The following is a 20,782-nucleotide window of genomic DNA, read 5'->3' as shown; positions in this document are numbered from 1 at the left end:
TAAGAAAATAAAGTGTGGGAAGGGGAGTATAAATTCCATTTGAAGGAGGTGGGAAGGTGTGATGGATAGTCAGAGAATCTTTACCATTGGGTTAGTATTTTTTAGCTATAGGAATTCACAAACATTTTGGGTACTGGCGTCTATTGAAGAATCCTCCCAGATTTCAGCTACTGATCGTGAATGAAGTTCCCTCCCTGTGCAGCAGGCTAGCACAAGGCTATATACTACTTAAATCTCACTTAAGTCTGATTAAACTGGTGATCAGAATGTCTTCAGGGCGAAGAGTGCATGTTCATGTTTTCATAGTGTATTTGCATGTTTTCGAATGTTTGTCTAAAGGTGAATTGTGTGGAGAATGTAGGATCCAGGTCAAGTACTGCAAACAATGCAGCTCAACCTCCTACAGCGTTTCCTGAGTCAGACTAATACTGTACAATCGATTTCATTTTGAACATTAAATTAAAGAAAAGCTATTTTGCTTTGTCGTAGACAAATATAATTTACCAAAGTCACACAATGTAAGTCTCCCTCTTCTTTAATGTCCAAGAAACATAAATAAATTTACATGGAATAATTTATGATTTATATGAATTGCTCAAAAAACATCATTAGATGCAAAAGACTCTATTTACAGAGTGCCAAAAAAAAAACCCTTGTTCAAATGATCCCTGTGAGTAATGCAAGGGTTGTCATTTCACATTAGGCCTGGCACCAGCCACAAAATATATTTACTTAGTAAAAAAAAAAAATTTTCCCCCCATTTATTTATGTGCTAAGGGTGAATTCACTCCTGTACAGAGGCTCAGCCCAAAGCCTCTTCACCACTTAAATCCTACTTAAGTCCTATTTTGGGAATTTAAGTGGGACTTTAGTAGTACATAGCGGTGAATTTCACCTTAAGGGTTTGAACCTTTTTCCACTAGAATCAACGGCTATTGGCTTCATAGGAGAGTGAATGGGACCCATAGCTATTTTGAGGCTGGGGCAAGAAACAAACATATTAGCAGGAAAAATAAAAGATCTGATTTATTATTATTATTTAAAACCTTGACCTTTGCATCGCTGACCTTCTAGGGCCAGATTGCTGTTTTTGAAAACAAAACAAAAAAGGTTGGGCCTACAGTTAAGCTGTAAAAGATGACTTGTGAATAGCCAAGAATAATAAATTATCATAAGGACATGCACTTTTTGGTATCCTCACTTCAACCAGCTAATCAAATTGTATGTTCTATTTAAAAAAAACACCAACATGAGGCAAGATTTAAATTATTGCATAACACTGAAAAATCATTACTTTTAGCTCTAACAAGAATACTGTATCTGAATCAGGAGGCAGAGTTCTTCATTTACATTTATACTTGGCAAAGAACATGTTTAATTTGAATTCCATGAGTTGTCTCATTCATTACTCACATGTTTAAAGTTAAGCATGTCCATAGGAACTTTGTTGATCTGCACCCATAAATGGACACTATCATCTTTAAAATCACACTTCTATCTTAAAAAAAAAAAAAGCATTTACTGTTGTTACAAGTAACACATCAAGGGATTAGAACAAAATAGTCTTCTACGTGTTTTCAGTTATGTGCATTTGACAGCACTTTGTATATTGTTATTTTTCATTATTTCCTCTATGTAGTCATACAATTTCTCCTGTTTGTTTAGGTCTTTCACAAAGTAGTAGGGGAGAAGAAAACATTTTAAAAATGTGTGAAAATGGAAAAACCTCAACTCTTGGCAAGGGAACACGCGGCAGTTTTAGTACCAGAAACGACCTTAAACTGTTTTGTTAAAAATCAACTAGATTTCAAGTTGATGATGATCCTTGAAATTATTTCCACATCTAAATTACATCAAAAAACTGAAAAGAAAATTGTTGACGGCTAGTGGTTATTCTAAGAAAAGCACATTGATAAGGACTAATTATTAGGCCTATCTTGAAAAACTGTTGACTTCAACAGCAGTAGGATCAGGCTCTAAAAATGAATGCAACTGAATGTTGGCATTCTATACCAGATGAATTCAGGCAGGAGTGTCTTTCTTCTAAGGATCTCAAAGTGCTCTATAGATGTTAAGGCGATCTCTTTGTGACCCTTATTGACACAGGTAGTATCACTACTAATGTGAGGAAGACAGTCCTAATTTCTCCTTAACTCATTAAATATCACCATAGGTTTTTTGGGGTAGATAAGGATAATATCTATTTTGCAGATGGGTAAAATGAAACGCATGGTGGTGAAGTCACTTATCTAAGGTCACAGTGAATTAGTTGCATGAGAGCAGTTAGTGGGGAGCAGTATCGACTGTGGGATTGAACTAAGAGTCAGGAGAGCTCAGCTCTACTCTCAGATTTGCCCCTGGCCTGCTGTGTGATCTAGGGAAGTCACTTCTCCTCTGTGTCTCTGTTTCCCCTTCCACCCACTTTCCGTCCTTGTCTATTTAACTTGTAAGCTCTTTATACAAATAATAAATAACAAGAGCTGGGGTTATGTAGCTCTGTACAAGGGAACATCCGTGTAGCGAAGGATATGTTTTTCCTCAAATATTTTATTCTCCATTTTCAAAGGTAATAACCCTCATTATCCCTCCAATAACACACCCGCCCCAGTCCTCTCAAAACGTTTTCTGTTGGAAGAGGTCACCTGGCAAATTCAGTTCTCACCATACTCTAACATTCAACATCTTATAAATGAGAGGGAGGAGTGGATGTGACTAAATGCGAACGACTGTAAAAATAGCCATCACCTACTCCCATTCGTGAACTTTGGGCTCAGTTATGGTTGCCACAGTGCAGGCTCACTGGAAGAAAAGGATGCAGGCAGGCAGTAAGGAGGGCATGTGGCTGTAGCTGCACACGAAGCAATGTTTAAAGGGCTACGCTGGGGTGAGAGCATATTACAGTTTTGAAAGGGTGAACAGACTTCTTGCAGCACCTGGATATTAGTATTTGCTCCTGTTTTATACAAAGCTAATCTCTACTGTCACTGCTGCAACTTCTCCCTCACAGCAGTTCTCTGGCCCTAAGAACCTTAGGGCCAAATCCTACAAATACCTATGCCCCTTGAAGACAGCTTGTGTGATTTAGGAGTGTTTGCAGGATTGACCCTTAATTTGGTCCTTTTCACATCCCATTTGTCTCATAAATAGTGATTTCTCATTTATTTCCACTAATCTGTCTTGTAGTTCAATGTGTGTCTGGTACTGATAGACCTTACTTATATGGTCTATTGTATGCTGAGAAAATAATTGTTATACTTGTCATGCATGGCTAAATGGAAAATGGTACTAAAAAAGCAAAAACAAGTCAAGTCAATCCTCTGATTTTTAAAATAGATTAAAATGACTGTTTTGCATTTCATCCAAATAAAACATTAGTTCTTCAACCCATGCATATAGCTGTGTGAGAAAACGGAGCTGAATAATCTCCTTATAAGAAGTGTTACTCAGAACCGGTCAATAAAATTGTTGTTATTCCAGCTGAATTTAAACAACTTTACGGTTGCCTAAATTCTGCAAATGCCTAATCAGTTTAAAGTATAAGAACATGTTTTAGAAGAGCTATAGCTATAGGATTTTGCTCTTGTCTTAATCTACACAATTTCATTAAAAACCCACACAGTAACCTGTTAACAGGTTACTAGACCACCATCAAAGAGACATTTTGGGGGAAGATGTATGTTTTTCTAATTATGCAGTTCTGCAGTCAAGCTAACAGAATATATAATGCATGGTCTTGTGCCATTTCAAAGTGCTTTACAAACAGAGTCTAATAGTGCAAACTCTCTTTCCAGTGAGGAGAAGGTCATTATTCCAAGGCAGTGGGACTACTTGTATGAGAAAAGTTTTGTCACAGTAAAGTTCTATATCCTCTCACCGCCTCTGTGAAGCAGGTAGATAAGTTTTGAAATCCCTACTTTACAGATGGAGAAGATGAAATGGAAAGATTGAATCACTCTTGGTCCATGGAGTCAGAGCTGGGCAGGGCTGCCCAGAGGATTCAGGGGGCCTGGGGCAAAGTGGGGGAGCTGCGGCGCTTGTACACACCCAGCGACGGTCCGGGTCTTCGGCGGCATTTTGGTGGTGGGGAGCCCTTCAGTCACTCTGTGTCTTTGGCAGCACTGAGGGGCCCCTCACCACCAAAATTCTGCCGAAGACCCGAGAGACTGAAGGGCCCCCCACCGCCGAAATGCTGCCAAAGACCCGGACCGCCGCTGGGCCAGGACTCACAGGGCATTTCGGTGGCCGGGGGCCCTTCAGTTGCTCCGTGTCTTCAGCAGCACTGAAGGGCCCCCTGCCACCGAAATGCCAGCCAAAGACCTGGAGCAGGGCTTCGGGGGTCCCAGTGGGGCCTGGGGAAAATTGTCCTACTTGCCCCCACCCCACCCCCCCGGGCGGCCCTGGAGCTGGGTTTAGAGGTTTTTGTTGTTTGTAATTGTTATTACATTAGTAAACCTGTGCTATGGCACTTTACAAACAAAGTGGCAGGTCTCTTCTCTGAAAAACGAAGTCCATGCTGTAACCAGTACATTCTGCACCTGATTCTCCACTGCCTTATATTTTGTAGTCACTTACACCTGTGCAAATTGAGTGTGAAACGCTACCAGGACAGAGTGATAGCATTTTACTCTTCCTTTCATCACATGTAAATGATCACACAGATGCAAGGCAGCAGAGAATCAGGCTCTGTGTGCCTCTTCTAATAAACTGTGGTCGTTCAGTAGGCGGGAACAAATTTATCATAGACTTACAAATGTTAAGTATCTGAGTACATCTGGCTGAGTAAAGAGCAGGTTAGGAAGGCTATTCCATCTTGTTCTTTGCTTGTATAAATGCGTTTACATTTGATTTTACAGTATTTCTAACCCCAAATGTTCAAAAAGTATGAGTCAGGTTCCACACAATCTGAGACTGGATTAAAAATCAAGAATTTTTAACATAATAATAAATCGGTTTTTTAGTTGCCTTCTAGTTTCTGAGCCTTCAGGGTGTACTCAAATCACATTTTCAAGCTTTTTTTTGCAACCAGAGGGCTAGAAGCTTATTTTTGTTAATAAAAGCAGAGGTTTTCAAGTAATTCCTTACCTCTAGAGCTAAGGCTTCAAGAAAAACGCCAAATATCGCATGTCTCATGCTGAAATCACAAGAGTCAGGAACACGGATTTTAATCCAGGGATGCCCACGGAGTCTTCTTATACAACTATTTATTTAATAATCACCTGTTTATTTCCTATGGGGATATTTTTGGCCATTTTCATGATTTTTTCCCCCGCTAATTTCCCTTTCCTCCTTCCATCAAGAGAATGATTAGATGTTGGCTTCTTATTTTGTCTCTTACTCAAACAGTTTGCAGCATGAATTTGCTGACATGCCTCTTGAAAAGTATGATTTCATGTATTTTTATTTTACAAAGTCTTCTCTCCCACATTTTAACATCATCTGTGGAAGCTCAGCATATTAAGTGCTATAAAGATGTCCTTGTTAAAATCAGTTATGATAATATATTAATCATTCTTCCTGTTGATGTAGTTTTTCATATGAAAGTATCATTTCATAAGCCGTTTGGGTGAAACCAGATCTCTTTTTCAAAGAGAAATTGATGACACTGTAAAGAAGACAGATAATTGAGAATATTTATTTATATTAAATAAACCCCGAATTTACTTCCTAATATTTTTTTAAATAATTAACCATAACCCTCTCTTTCACAGCAATAGTGGAGTCATTTATTGGTCATGCTATTGCATTTTATTATCCGACATCATTTTCTAGTAATCAGACTGGTTTAATATTCATGGGTGCTTTGTAATAGATGTTGATGTACACAATAATAGTAATTAGTATTATTATTTCACCCAGAAGTGTGCTAGGCGCTTCACAGAAGAAGGGGACAGGATTTCATCCCACCTGTTTCCCCACTGAACTCGATGGCAATGCTCCCATTGACTTTAATGGGGCCAGCATTTTTTCCAAGTTTGCTACCCAAAAGAGCATGCAGTCTAACGCCCTGATTCTGCAAAAGACTTAGAATTGTGCTTAACTGTATGGACTGTAGTCCCATTGACCTTGACAGGATTATTTCACAGTGTGTGAATAATATGCACATGTGTAAATATTTGTAAGATCAGGACCAAAATATTGCAATTGGGAGCCCAGATAAAGATCAGATTCTACTTTCAGTTATGGTGTGATTAAGAGCAGAAATTGGTCCAGCAGCACTGTTAGATAATTTTAACCAACCGCTGCTCTGAGGGAAAAAATATTCTCTCATATATGACCCTGAAATCCTTACTGATGTGTAGTCTGCAATTACATCATTTCTTTTCCTGAACAAGTATTCACTACATAGGCCTCGTCTACACTACGCGTTTATACCGATTTTAGCAGTGTTAAACCGATTTAACGCTGCACCTGTCCACACAACGAGGCCCTTTATATCGATATAAAGGGCTCTTTAAACCAGTTTCTGTACTCCTCCCCGACGAGAGGAGTAGCGCTGAAATCAGTATTAGCATATCGGATTAGGGTTAGTGTGGAAAAGAGAGCACACCACTCTCCGAGGTAGAGAGGCAGGAAACCGCAGAACCTTTTGAATTGCATTCCTGTTGCCCAGCGTGAGCTCTGATCAGAGCTGGGTGCGAGAAGTCCCAATCCAAAAAGAGCTCCAGCATGGATCGTACGGAGATACTGGATTGATCGCTGTAATGGAGAGCAAATCTGTTCTATCAGAGTCGTTACAGAAGACAAAGCCAAAAGAGTGAAATAAATCTCAGGCTATGATGCAAGAGTCCACGAGCAGTGTGTGTGACAAAGCGTAATGGAAAGCCAAAGAATCAAATGGATACGCTCATGGGAGGAAGGAGAGAGGATGAGATCCAGGTATCACACGTTCAAAAAGCTTGCATTCTTGTGAGTAAAAGCATTTGCATTCTTGGCTGAGCTCCCAATGCCTGTAGGGTCAAACACGTTGTCCAGGGTGGTTCAGGGTATATCTCGTCAATTCCCCCCCCCCCCATGAAAGAAAAGGGGGAAAAAATCGTTTGTTGACTTTTTTCAATGTCACCGTATGTCTACTGCATGCTGTTGGTAGACACGGTGCTGGGGCAATGAACAGCAGCATTCTCTCCCCTCTCTTCCCCGGTGGCAGACGGTACATTGCAGTAGGACTGGTAACTCATCATCATCCTCGTCATCAGCCCATGAGTGCTCCTGGCTGTCCTCAGGGGAGGTCGGCCGGAGGCGCCTGGGCAAAATAGGAATGATTCCCGGTTATTCTCGGCAGATGGTACAGAATGGCTGGTAACAGTCCTCATCATAGCAACTGGGGGTTGAACTCCATCAGCTTCCCAACCCCCCTTTCATGTGTAAAGAAAAGATTCTGTACTGCCTGGACTATCATAGCAGCGGGATGCTGTGCTCCTCTCCCCTCCACTGTTTAATGACCTGCCTGGACTATCATAGCAGCTGGAGGCTGCCTCCCCCTCATTTTCTCTCACTAAAAAGTCAGTGTTGCTTATTCCTGCATTCTTTATTACTTCATCACACAAATGGGGGGACCCTGCAATGGTAGCCCAGAAGGGTTGGAGGAAGAGGGAAGCAACAGGTGGAGTTGTTGCATGAACACCCCCTAGAATGGCATGTAGCTTATCATTTCTGTGGGATCTGACACGGAGCAGCTGTGCTCTGTGGTTCTCTGATACACTGGTTCTCTAGTAGACTTGCCCCATATTCTAGGCAGGACTGACTATTTTTAGATACAACATAAAGGAGGAAATGACTCGGGGTCATTCCCATTTTTGTATTTGCGTCCCCGGCCGACCTCAGCGAAGGTCAGCCAGGAGCACCCATGACAGCAGCAGACAGTACAGAACGACTGATAACCATCATCTCATTGCCAATTTACAATGGCACAGCAGACGGTACAGAACGACTGGTAACTGTCTCTGCTACCTTGCAAAGGCAAATGAATGCTGCTGTGTAGCGCTGCAGTACTGCCTCTGCTAGCGGCATCCAGTACACATATGGTGACAGTGAGAAAAGGCAAAACTGGCTCCATGGTTGCCATGCTGTGGCGTCTGCCAGGGCAATCCAGGGAAAAAGGGTGCGAAATGATTGTCTGCCGTTGCTTTCACAGAGGAAGGAATGAGTGACGACATTTATCCAGAATCACCCGCGACACTATTTTTGCACCATCATGCATTGGGATCTCAACCCAGACTTCCAATGGGCGGGGGTGACTGCAGGAACTATGGGATAGCTACGGGATAGCTACCCACAGTGCAATGCTCCAGAAATCGACGCTAGCCTCGGTACATGGACGCACACCACCGAATTATTGTGCTTTGTGTGGCCGCGTTCATTCGACTTTATACAATCTGTTTTACAAAACCGGTTTATGTAAAATCGGAATAATCCTGTAGTGTAGACGTACCCATAGACTCACCACATTTTAAATCTATTCTCATTCAGTGAATCAGTTTTTAACACCATATCTGTGTATTTCTTAATCCCAGCCAAGACTTCAAGTCATATGTCAGTGCTCAAATCTTCGGAAGGGAAGACAAATATGCTTCTTTTTCAGGTTATGGCTTACCGTAATATCTATTGTTGTGAAGTGTAGTTGAAATAAAAGACTTTAGAGATGAATCAATCCCTTTAACTTTGCTTTGCCAACCATTTTCAGCAGCCCCTCACTGTTTTGTATTTCACAATGCTGTGGAGACCATCCTTTTAATAAGGAATATATGTATACAGAGATGGTCTCTTGGTTCTCTTGTATTTGTTCATAAAAATGTTCAAAACGTCTTGTTTTCATTCTGATGCGGAACAAAACCACATTCTGAAACCTCAAAATGTTTTGAGGAACAGAATTCTTGTTTTCCAGCCAACCTTACTTGTAACAGATCACTGACCAACTAATAGAATTCACTGTGCTTCTCAGTCTGCTGCACCTTTGAAATTTGATATGCTCATTCTATAGTATGCTGAGTAAAGAAAAAGATCCCAAATTTGAAGTATGACCTCTGACTTTTCCATCATAAGCTACGAAAAGATCAGAAATTTTTACTGGGTTTCAACTGTTTAGGTGCCCACGTTATGTGATTTGCAAAATTATATTAATTTATTCTATGATCTGGTCATATACAGTATGATGCTTCCACTTTAGAAAAATGATGATCAGCTGAGATTACAAAATTCTATGTTTCAGATTTTAGCCAAGAAAATGTCGCTACATGTTTATTGGGTACATAAGAAAAATTACTTTGATTTCAGAGATGATGCACGTTTTCATAAGTAAAGGGGTCGGGTGACTGTGTACATACCTTGGGGATCCACTAAAGACAAAGGGCAGCCATGTGCTGGCCTTCCTGATGACCCTTCCATTAAATGACAACTGTAAATAGTGTCACTGCATTTAAAAGTCAGAGCTTGCAAAGGGCAAGCAAGTGCACCACAATCAGAGACTCTGATTGCCACATCTGCCTACAGGATATACTGCACTCAACTTGAGCTAAATACATTTTTTCAAGAATATTTTTGAACCAGCTCCTCTTTATAATATTATGGACCTTGTTTGGTAACGCTCTTGTATGTAACTCTCGTTCATTACAAGAGTGGAAAAATCATTCAAGAGGAGCTATCTCAAGGCCAAGTCCTGCAACCTGGGAGTTTAGGTGCTTGGTTCCTTGCAGGATTGGGCCTTTGTGCAGTAATTCTGTTCTGAAGAGCTCCATGTTATCTATTCCACGTTTTCATTGCTGTCTGTCAGTCCAGTACCCCAAGTTCTCTTTCCAGAATTCTGTTTGTTCTGTCAGAGCTTTAGTCTCCAAGGAAGTATCACACTATGATCTGGCATGTTGGCAGTCATTGCTGTACCATCTGTATGGGATAAAGTTCTGTACAAATTGGACCTTGTAATACTGTTACTGAATTACAAAAGCAGGGGTTTTTTTAGAAACAGAGACACTGTATACTGTGCCAACAGCTCAGTACCTCTCCACATTTAGAGGGTGGAGGGAGTGGAAACTCTAATTAAAATACTAGCATGTATGGTCCACGTGTCCCAAAGTTTACACACCGATGCTGTTCCCCATTAAGATCAATGGTACTAATCACGTGAGTAGAATCACACGTTTGTAGTCTTTGTAAGATCCTGAGTTTAGTGAGTGACTAGGAACATGCATGTATTGGAAGTTCATTATATATTTGAAGAGTGACATGGGTATGCAGTTAAAGACTATATCAAAATGTATATGCTCAAGGGGCAAAATTAAGGTGGCATGTTCAACATAAACTTTGTCTGACTTTTGAGTATTTAACTGTGCAAGCTTCAGTGATAATACTTGGGTGAGTAAGGATCATTCAACTGAGTAACAATCTGAACATCTAGGATCTAATCTGGCACTGCTGAGATTGATAGGAATTTTGACATTACTGTCAATAGGAGCTGGATCGGAGCCTTACTCCTTAAGGTTTTTTTGGTTTTGTTTTCCTTCAGCATGACTTCCCCTTATTTTGGGATGAAAATAAATAAAATGGTCAAGCTCAATTTTTTGAATATTGATTAATCAACCAAAGTTGGATGTGAAATGTTTAAATGTATTGGTCAGAATTACAGCTGGCAAAAATTTTTTGGTTGAAAACTTTCTATTGAAAAATGGCCTTTTCTTTAAATGAAAATTTTCAATGGTTGAATTTTTCTAATTTTCATTTTTACTATTACTATTTTTCTGGCCGTGTTTTGTTTTTTTGGTCTTCTTCCTCTGAACCATCAGAGGGATGGCTGTGACTGGAGATGAGATATTGGGCAGGGTGAGTAGGCCAGGTCTTGGAGGTTGCATTGAGCATCCTCTCTCTCAGGTGCTTGGATGGCTGGCTCTTCTTCACATGTTCAGGCTCTAGCTGATTGTCATATATGGGGCTGGGAAGGAATTTCCCCCCAGGTCCAATTGACAGTGATCTTGTGTATGTGTGTGGCAGGGGGGGTTGACTTACATACCCTGGTGCCACAGATGATCATTTGCCAGGATTATCTGGATAGCTCTCATTTAATTCCCTGCCATTTCAGGGGCCTTGGGCATTGGTACACCTCAGTCCCTCTTATTCCCTCTCAGTGGAACATAATAGTCTAGTCTCCTGTGATCGGAAATCAGATGATCTGGTGGTTCCTTGTGTCCTTAAAGTCTATGACATGAAAAGGATGAAGTATTTGAGATTAGTGTAGTCATAATTTTCAGCATTTATGCACTGAAAGCTATGTCATGAGTAATTTTCTGCCTTAATCAGCGTCATTTATTTAATCAGAAATACTGCTTCTTTATAAGACACAAGATATTAGTGCTTAAGTCTCAGCATTGGCTGGAAATGAACAACACCGCGTTAAAGGGAAGCAGGTGTTTCACTAAATGTATTTTATGTAGTATTGTGTAAAAAGCGTTGGTCCCTTTAAATTATTATTGTTTGGGGATTGTTAACTCATAATATTTATTACCTTTCACTTCTGTTTTGCAGAGAAATGGTCAATGCATGGTTTGCTGAGCGAGTTCATACCATCCCGGTCTGCAAGGAAGGAACCAAAAACCACAGTGAAGATTGCTCTTGTCCTGCTCATCAGACTACCCGAGCTGAGAGCCCCAACCCTGGGACACCAGCAAGGAAAATCTCTGCTTCTGAATTTGACAGGCCTCTAAGGCCCATCATTGTCAAGGATTCTGTTGGAACCGTGAGTTTCCTTTCTGGCTCTGGAAAAACTGAACAGATGCCTCTGCAATCTACAAGGATCGGGACTGATGCAGGGGATCAGTGCTCAAGACTCTTAGAACTAGTGAAAGATATTTCCACTCACTTGGACGTCACAGCCCTTTGCCACAAAATTTTCCTGCACATCCATGAGCTCATAGCTGCTGACCGTTATTCCCTTTTTCTGGTCTGTGAGGATAGCTCCAATGAGAAGTTTCTTGTCAGCAGGCTGTTTGATGTTGCAGAAGGTTCCACCTTGGAAGAAGCTTCAAATAACTGCATTCGCTTGGAATGGAACAAGGGGATTGTGGGACATGTAGCAGCTTTGGGACAGCCTTTGAACATCAAGAATGCATATGAGGTAAATATGGTAATTTTGTGTAAGTAAAAAGAGGCCAGATCCTCAGCTAGTGTAATACATGCAGTTCATTGGAGCCAGATTGATTTACACTAACTGAGGATCTGGCCTCAAATATTTTGGTATAAAATATATGCACATTTGGCTACATATGATGTTTGAGGAATGGATGTTTGAAAACAAGTGATGGACATTTGAGAGTAAGAGTCAAGATTTCATCCTGGCCTTAACCAGTTTTCTATTTCTCCACGCACAGTTATTTGCATTTGTAATTCAGGTCACTTAGAAATTTATGATTTTGATTGTACCAAGAAATTGGGTATTTAAAGTGGACTAAATTATGGGGGCAAATTACTGTTTGCATTTTAAAAAATAAACATAGGCCAATATATGAAAATCTGCTTCTAGGAATTGTATACCAAGGCTGCATAACTTGGCATAATGGGACGAAACTGAGCAAAGGAAAATGTAGGCTGAATATCAGGAAAAAACCCTGATAAGATGATACATTGGGCTGTGGAAAAATCTCCTAACTGAAGTGGTAGAACCCCTGTTACTTGAATGATTTAAGCACTAGACTGGACAACCTGGAGAATATCCTACAAGAAACAACCCTGCTTGATAAAGCAGGTTTTGTGCTTTCAAAATTAGGGATAAGGGAAGAGAAGGGTTCCCAAGTGGAACAAACACTGGAATTTTGACTTGCAAACTAGCACTTCTAGTTAATCATCTCTTCATCCTCCTGAGTGGATTTTTTAGGATGTGTGATATTGCCAAACAATGTTTTCCAGCAGCAGTACATATAAGGGTGATATAATCTGCTTTAATGGTCATTGTTCATGAAGACTCTTGAGTATTTTCTGGATTTGGGCCTAAGTATATATTTCGCCTTAAGCAAGTGAGATCAGTGGGAGTATTCATGTGTTTAAAGCTTAGTACATATGTAAATGCTTTCCTGGATCGGGGTCAGTGTTCTGAGCTTGAAATCAACTATTGGTGAATTAATAATCTTCCTTTTAAGAACATTTTGCTGCATTTTAGTGAGATGATTAAATAAAATCAGTGTTCCAGAATGATACACCATTTAAATAAACAACCCCAAAATCAAACTCAAAATGAAAAGGAAAGAAAATGAATCTCATTGCATAATTTATACCTGGAATTTTTTGACAGTCTTATGCCACGTCTCATTGCATTTTATGTAAATACAAGGGGAATGATTTTTTTTTTTTTTTTTTTAAACACACACTCGTGGTACATAGTCACAGACCTATACCAGTGGGTCTGCACTTAATTATGTTACCAAATGTGAAATTAGGATTAAGGCTGAGTGAGTTTCAGTGGAATTTGGTTGCCTAACTCCCTTATGCTCCTTTGAGAATCCCAGCCTAAATGACTACAACTTTGGTTATAGCAAAAATGTTATATTGCCAATAGAGTCATTTTCAGTGTTTCCATCTTTTTGCAGTAATAATAGGGATTTTATACATACACAATACAAATGAGACTTTATATGGGGTGTTGCTTTTTCTTCTGGCCACCTGCCCTATGCCTCACACTCAAGACAATTCTTCCTGTACAAGTACTAGCTTACCGCAAAGTTGTGGTGGCAGAGGAGCCCAGAACCAAAAGCTCTTTCTTTTCAGTTCCTATTGTAGTACGTATTCCTACAAATGCCATAATGCTTAAAGTCTGCCAGCTCCCTACTGGGCTGATTGCACTGAATGACTCAAATTGGTGGTGAGAATTTGTTTTGATTGTCAATGATTATTTTTAGGTACATTCCTGTAGACACGCGGACTCACCCCTGCAGCACCTCGTGCTGGTGACTCCTGGAAATTAGCTCTTTTTCCAGCCAGGAGCACCCTCCGCAGGCCAGTGATCTGCCTGTCCTCTGGCCCCCATGTCCCTCCCTGGACTCCAGTGCCCTTTTAACTGGGGAGCTGCCCCCTGGCAGTGCCCCACCAATCTAGGTCTCCCCTCCCAGGGGAACCCCCAGCCCACTATCCCCACTTTGCCTCAATATATGGCTACTGCCCAGTCTCCATCTAGCCCCCATTCACTGGGGCAGACTGTAATATCAGCCACTCATCATAGGCAAAGGGGTTTGGACCTGCTGCTTCTGCCTACCTGTGAGCTGCCCCTTTGCAACCCCAGTACCCAGTTGGCCTTACCCTAGGCCTGCAGGGTTTCCAGGCCAGAGCTCCCCAGCCCCTCTTGCTTTCCCCCAGCCTTGCTCCACCTTCAGTACCCAAGTATGCTCCCTAGAAGCCAGGCCCTTCTCCCTCTAAAGACAGAGAGAGGGAGTGTTTGCTCCTGGCCTTCTTATAAGGCCCTGTTGCTCAGTTTGGGGGATGGCCCCAGCTGCAGCCACTTCCCCCAATCAGCCAGGGTTTAGAGCTGCAGCTTTTAAGCCCTCCCAGGCGGTTTTTTAAACCCCTCAGGGCAGAAATGGGTAACTAGCCTGCTACAGTTATGAATAAGTCTTGCAGGAGCAACAGTCAGTTTTTAGAAAATGGTTATTTTTGCATTAAAGCTGCTTTCTGAAGCTCATGGACTTGACTTTTCAGTGAGCATGGGAGCGAGATTTAGGAAAGCATGGGAGCTTGTCAGCCTCCTGCAAACACTTTTCAACACTGAAAAGGAAAAAAAGTACATTTCCAATGTTTTTGGTGTATATTCCATAAAAGCCCATTCTCTGACTTTCTCAGATGGGGTGTTATTCATTTTAACCCCCAAATGGAAATCCTAATCCTATTAATAAAATTTAGCCATGCCTGCCTGTCTTTTGGAAATTTCCTCTGAGAACAAAAGACATACTAAAAATGGTTATGTGTGAATATCTAGCCTGGACAAACAGCTTTTCCTAAGCTTACTGCATTTTCTGACATTTGTATTTATCCACAAGTGTTTATATTCCTCATAAACAGTTTGTTTTGTACAGTATTGCTGAAAATTCTCTCAGTAATAACATATTTACATAGACATTATCTCATAATGGAAACATTGTGACACTGGGTAACAGTTAAGACAAATGCTATAATTCCTCTATGGGCCTATAAACTGGGGAATTAAACAAGACATTCTTTGAGGGGGTACTTAATTTCACTTTTTCCTCCCTGTCAGGATCCCCGATTCAATGCAGAAGTTGACCAAATCACAGGATACAAGACTCAGAGTATTCTTTGTATGCCAATAAAGAACCACAGGGAAGAGGTAAGCTGCAGTACCTGGATCATCTTATACAATAGTGTTTATAGCTCTGTTAATTCCTTTAAACACTTATCTCACAGTAGAGAAAAACCTTTTTTTTTTTCATGTCCTATCTGCATATCATTCCATGGAGTCAAATTTTATCTTTTCCACTTCATTTACATTAACCAGGGTTGTTGAGAAGAGCTTACACACAATTTTTGTTTTTTTAAACAATGTTGTTTCTATTTCCAGTTAAGAAAAGGATTCTGCATTTGTTATGCACCCAAACCTCCCAGTTCATGTCAGTAAAATCAATAGGAGCTTTGTGTGAGAAAGAAATGCAGGAACAAGTGGTAAAATAAATGAGCTTCTTTCAAACTATAGCTGCTTATCATGTATGTGCTACTATCTTTAAACATGTAAAATACATGCCAGTAGTGCCCAAATAACTTCAGACCTAATTACAGTCCCACTGATTGTCCCATGCATTGTAATAAGCTATGAGAAGGGACTTTTTCCTGCAGAAACCTGTGATTATCTTATTTTGAATGAAAGATGATCTTCCTTTTCTCTCTTTTCTGAGTCAAAGATACTCCCCAGATGTTTCCCTGTGGCTTTTCACAATGCATAGAAATCTTATCTTTAGGTGACACTTTTCAGTTTTTACCACTATGTAAAATGGTGACCACAACATTTTACCAAACACCTCGCAAGTTTAAGATATCGAGCATGGGCTCCTTTTCATAGACCCAGGGCAACATTTTCAAAGTTATGTACTTGAAGTTAGGCACCTATATCCACATTTTAAGTACCTACATAAAAATGGCATGATTCAGAGAATCTGAGCACCCACAGATCACATTACCCTTAACTGATTTACAATGGAGTGCATGCGATCAGAATCAGGTCTTCTGGTTCTCTTTCCTCTCCAGTCCTGTATCACTTCTCACAGCAATACTCGTTTAAGGTCTGATCCTGCTACAACTAGAGTCAAGGGAGTTTTGTCATGGACTTCAAAGCATAAACAAAGTAGGTCTCTAATGGGTGGCAACAGCTAAAACACTATCAAGAGGAAATTAGAAAATGGGAAATTAAGTGAGGAATGACATTATGCTGAGTATTCACCATCAGCTATCTGAGTAGAGTGATCCTGGTTTCCTTCTCACACTGAAGTAATTCAGGAGTGACTCTAATTGAGCCAATGCAATTACACTGGTGTAAAATTAGTGTAAGTGAACACAAAATCAGGCTCGTGTTTTTATGTATTGCCAGTAACTGAAAGAGCTTCTTGAAGCTGGAAGGAATAAGATTCAACTTCTCAGGATGTTGGCACAGTATAGGCTATCCAAGGAGTACCCCAGTAATTTTCAGACAGTGATTTGCTGTCCACTAAATCTTCCTTTTTCAGCAGAGTTCATGGTGCGTGTCTAATCAGTTCATACTGTTAAACATTGCTCAAAAAAATGATTTGAAAATACCATTTTTCCTTCTTTCTAACCTTTCCACTCTCCCAGTCCTGTTGTGTAAGACACCAATCTCTCATGTTTAACCCCAATTCTCATTTTTACTTTGATTTATTTCATTCATTTGGGTCTGATGTTCCTGGTTGACCCAATGATTAAATGTGGGATCTCCTACATCTGACTTCTGTTTCAATGTGTTTTTCCCCTGCTCCAGGTCTCATAAGGAAATTGTTTAAAATTTACAACCCACTACCTCACACTGATCATGAACATGATCACTGTTCTCCCAGTCAGACATTGCTCCCACTTCAACATGCCTCCCCATGTTAATTGGCAGTAGATGCAACTGGCCATGAGCTAATCAGTGAGCAAGAAGAATGTTGTGTGCAGTGACGTTTGGCTGGGAGAGTGGCTCTTAAGGTATGATTGATGCAAGATGGAGCGTCTATGTTTTGTCCAGGTCACATGCTTTATTTATGTGCATTGGAAAAAACACAAGAATGCTATAAGCTAAGAACTTGAAATAATAAATTCATGACAAAATTCAGCTGGCCACAATACATGGGTGCTTACTTCTTACTCTGGTCATACATGAGAAAGAATTAAGTAGAAGTACTCTCTGCTCATATATATCAGCACTGACTTGTTGGGCTGAATGAACCTGTAACTGGCAATTTGCAGATCCTTAGCTGGGTTTCCCCTCTAAGCACAACAGGGGTTCTAGATGAAATAAAGCAGGCACCTCTTTATTATGAGCATAGAAAACAACTGACAGATTAACAAATTGGTGAAGGCTAAAGGAGGAGGGGGGAAAATGAAATGTTACTCCTATATGCTGTAAACTGGAAGATCTAAACTATGGAATTTCTCATAGAGGACTCTTTTGTTATTTTAAAGTCTTTTACCAGAAGGTTCTCATCACCCTCACTGTAATGCTTTGACACTTTTCTGGAATGAGATTTAATTCCATGAATCAATCCCTCAATTACCATCTGCTTTCAGCTGGCTTTTCTACTAAAAGCATCTCCCACCCCAAACAAAGAAACCACCATGGTTCCTCCATGCCTCCCCAACCTAGAAAACAAAAAACAGACCAAGCCTTTGTAACGATATTGTATTCACCACAGGGGTGGGCAAACTTCTTGGCCTGAGGGCCACATCGGGGTGCGAAACTGTATGGAGGGCGAAGTAGGGAAGGCTGTGCCTCCCCACACAGCCCTGCCCTGTAGCAAACCCCTCCCACTTCCTGCCCCTTGACTGCCCCCCACAAACCCCCCCCATCCAACCTCCCACTCCTTGTCCCCCAACCGCCCCCTCCTTGGACCGCCTGCCACCCAACCACCACCCCTGGACCCCACCCCCATCCAAACCCCCTTGCTCCCTGTCCCCTGACTGCCCCAACCCCTATCCACATCCCTGCCCCCTGACAGGCCCTCCAGGACCACACCATCTATCCAGTCCCCTCTGTTCCCCATCCCCTGCCTCGAACTTCTGCCTCATCCAACTGCCCCCTGTCCCCTGATTGCCCCCCAAGACTCCCTGCCCTATATCTAACTCCCCAGCCCTGGCCCCCTTACCATGCAGCTCAGAGCAGCATGTCTGGAGCTGCACCTCCCGGCCAGAGCCAAACACGCTGTCCTGCATGAGCGCGCCACCCAAAGCACTGTCTGCATGGCAGCGTGGCTGCGGGGAAGGGGGGATAGCAGAGGAGGGACCAGGGGCTAGCTGCCCAGCCAGGAGCTCAAGGGCCAGGTGGGAGGGTCCCACGAGCTAGGTGTGACCCGCGGGACATAGTTTGCCCACCTCTGATCTAGCAACTAAGGAAAACTGCTTTAGTGCAAAATGTCACTAGTCACAGTCCAACTATGTAGCCAAAATATGTCTCTGAGACACATCTGAAAATAAATACTTAGAAAGAGAAGCAGGTCTTTTCTACCTTGAAATTTGGCCCCTGGAAAATACGTATGATACATTTGTTGTTTGTTTTATATTACTGATATGTTTAAAACAAAAAGTCAGTGTTTGATCTGCAGAAATATCATGGCTGAATATCAAACCTCTGGGCCAGTTGAGGAATTAAGATTTTTCCAGTAGAGATGAAAAGTAGGCTCAGATTAGTCTAAACTTCCATGGGGAGCCTGAGCTGAGGAGCCTACTTAAAAACAACACAAGATGAGGAATAAGCCCTTCAAGAAGCAGATCCCATGTAGAAAGACTAATGAAGGACTGTAGTGGTCTTACCAACAAAAAGCACCATATGCAAGAGCAAGAACCTCAGTACTTTATAGACACACAAAGAATGGAAGTAGCTATGTTAATAACAAACTTTTTTATAAAGCTTTTTTTCTACTTATTAATTATAGCTGATAGGCCTAGTTTCTACTGGCTCTCTCAGGCCCCGAACTGGAAAACACTGCTGTATGTACTCTTCAGGCTCAGAGCAAAGGGAGATTTATATAGGAGCTTGTTACAAACAGAGCTAGCACTATTTTCCCCATGAAGAATTACAGATGAAAGCCAGCCAAGCTTTGAGTTGGACTTAAAGGGTTTTGAAGCAAGTTCTGATATCTGCAAGCCACTCCTGCACAATCTCTGGTAACTAAATGGAGCCTCTGTCCCATCCTACACAACCACCATTGCCACATAGTTTGCTTTGGCATTCCAGAATATGCCATCTGATGTTTATAACTATTTAGAAAAATCAAGAGGGAAGAAAGATGAGAAACCTCACTTCTACGCTACAAAGGGAAAAACAAACAAACTGGTCATGAGTGAAACCATTTCAAACTATATCTGTTTAAAACTGTCATACAGCAACTGCAAAACCATTTGAAACATGCCAGTTGGTTCCTTCTGGGTTTTTTCTTCTGGCAATTCTCTGACAATAGATAACTCTATAATCTGATACCCTCTTAGTTTATGAAATCAGCCACACTGATTATGAAATGTAAGAACACACACAACTCTAAAATTGACTGAATTCTTATCAATGGTACTGTGACCACTAGTAGAAAGTTGGTACTAGCCAGCTGTTACCATATAATTACCATGGTTATTTCTTGTTGTATTTGTAAGGGGAAACTGTGGTGTCTGTTGGCCACAACTGTAGCTGAAGATCTTGACTAGTTCAGTGCTACAGGGCATTTTCAGGAAGCAGGATTGTTAAAAGTACCTTCCTTCTGCTGAGAAGATAGCTCATTCATTTTGGTTAAGAGAGCCATTACACAGCCTCCAACATTCTTAGTGCACCAAGAGTACTCCTCACTGCAGGAGAGATGCCTACACCTATATTCCCAAGGCTTAAATTCTTATTTTCTGGAACCCCCCACACTCCCTCCAACATGCTATAAAAACTCCAGGGGGTTGAAAATATTTACCGGAGCTCTGCTCCGGACAGCTCCAGCTGAATTTAAGCCCTTTGTATTCCTCTGTACATGTGCTGTTCCAGATCAGCCATGATCCAGCAAATAACTTAAACACATGTTTAACTTTGAAGCCAATAAGACTACTCACGTGCTTAAAGTTTAGGATATGTTTAAGTGCTTTGTTAGACTGAAGGCCTGATGCTCAGCTCTATGCTCAGCAACCTTTAAGCAGTATCTTTCTCTGCAAGTTTAGTTCAATGGGAGTAAGGTGCTAACCAACATGAGAAAGGATGGCAGAATCAGACTCTTAATGTTCTGTCCCAGGAACGGGAGTATGGGATAACTGCACATTTCATATGTGACCTTGGACCAAGTCACTTCTCCTATTTGATCCTCAGCTATAAAATGGGTATAATAACACTTCTTTACTTCAGAAGGGTGTTGTAAATTATTTAATTTATTAATATTTGTAAAGTGCTTTGACAGCTTCGGGTCAAAGGCATCATATATATGATACATGCATAGTATCGCTTACCATAAGCTAACTGTAGTGGACAGGCAAGCAAATACCTTGTAGCCTAAGATTTCATGATTTATCAGCAAGAGAGAACAGCAGCAGGAGCCCTGGGATGGTGGCAGCTCAGTACCTTGATCTCTACTGACTG

General features: G+C 41.2%; 1 protein-coding gene across 5 annotated transcripts in view; it reads left to right on the top strand.

Moving 5' to 3' along the window:
• The window catches only part of PDE5A (phosphodiesterase 5A), a 97,527-nt gene that overhangs the window by 6,602 nt on the left and 70,143 nt on the right, over positions 1-20,782 (top strand). For all 5 annotated transcript variants that reach the window (XM_032762551.2, XM_032762550.2, XM_032762552.2 and 2 more), the window contains exons 2-3: positions 11,509-12,097; positions 15,221-15,310. In XM_032762551.2, coding sequence (XP_032618442.1) covers positions 11,509-12,097; positions 15,221-15,310 — 679 coding nt within the window. The remainder of the gene's footprint in view (positions 1-11,508; positions 12,098-15,220; positions 15,311-20,782) is intronic.

The sequence above is a fragment of the Chelonoidis abingdonii genome, chromosome 5 (assembly GCF_003597395.2).
Source record: "Chelonoidis abingdonii isolate Lonesome George chromosome 5, CheloAbing_2.0, whole genome shotgun sequence".
Taxonomy (NCBI): domain Eukaryota; kingdom Metazoa; phylum Chordata; order Testudines; family Testudinidae; genus Chelonoidis; species Chelonoidis abingdonii.
Note: the sequence above shows the minus strand (reverse complement) of the source record. Positions and strands in the feature narration are given on the sequence as shown.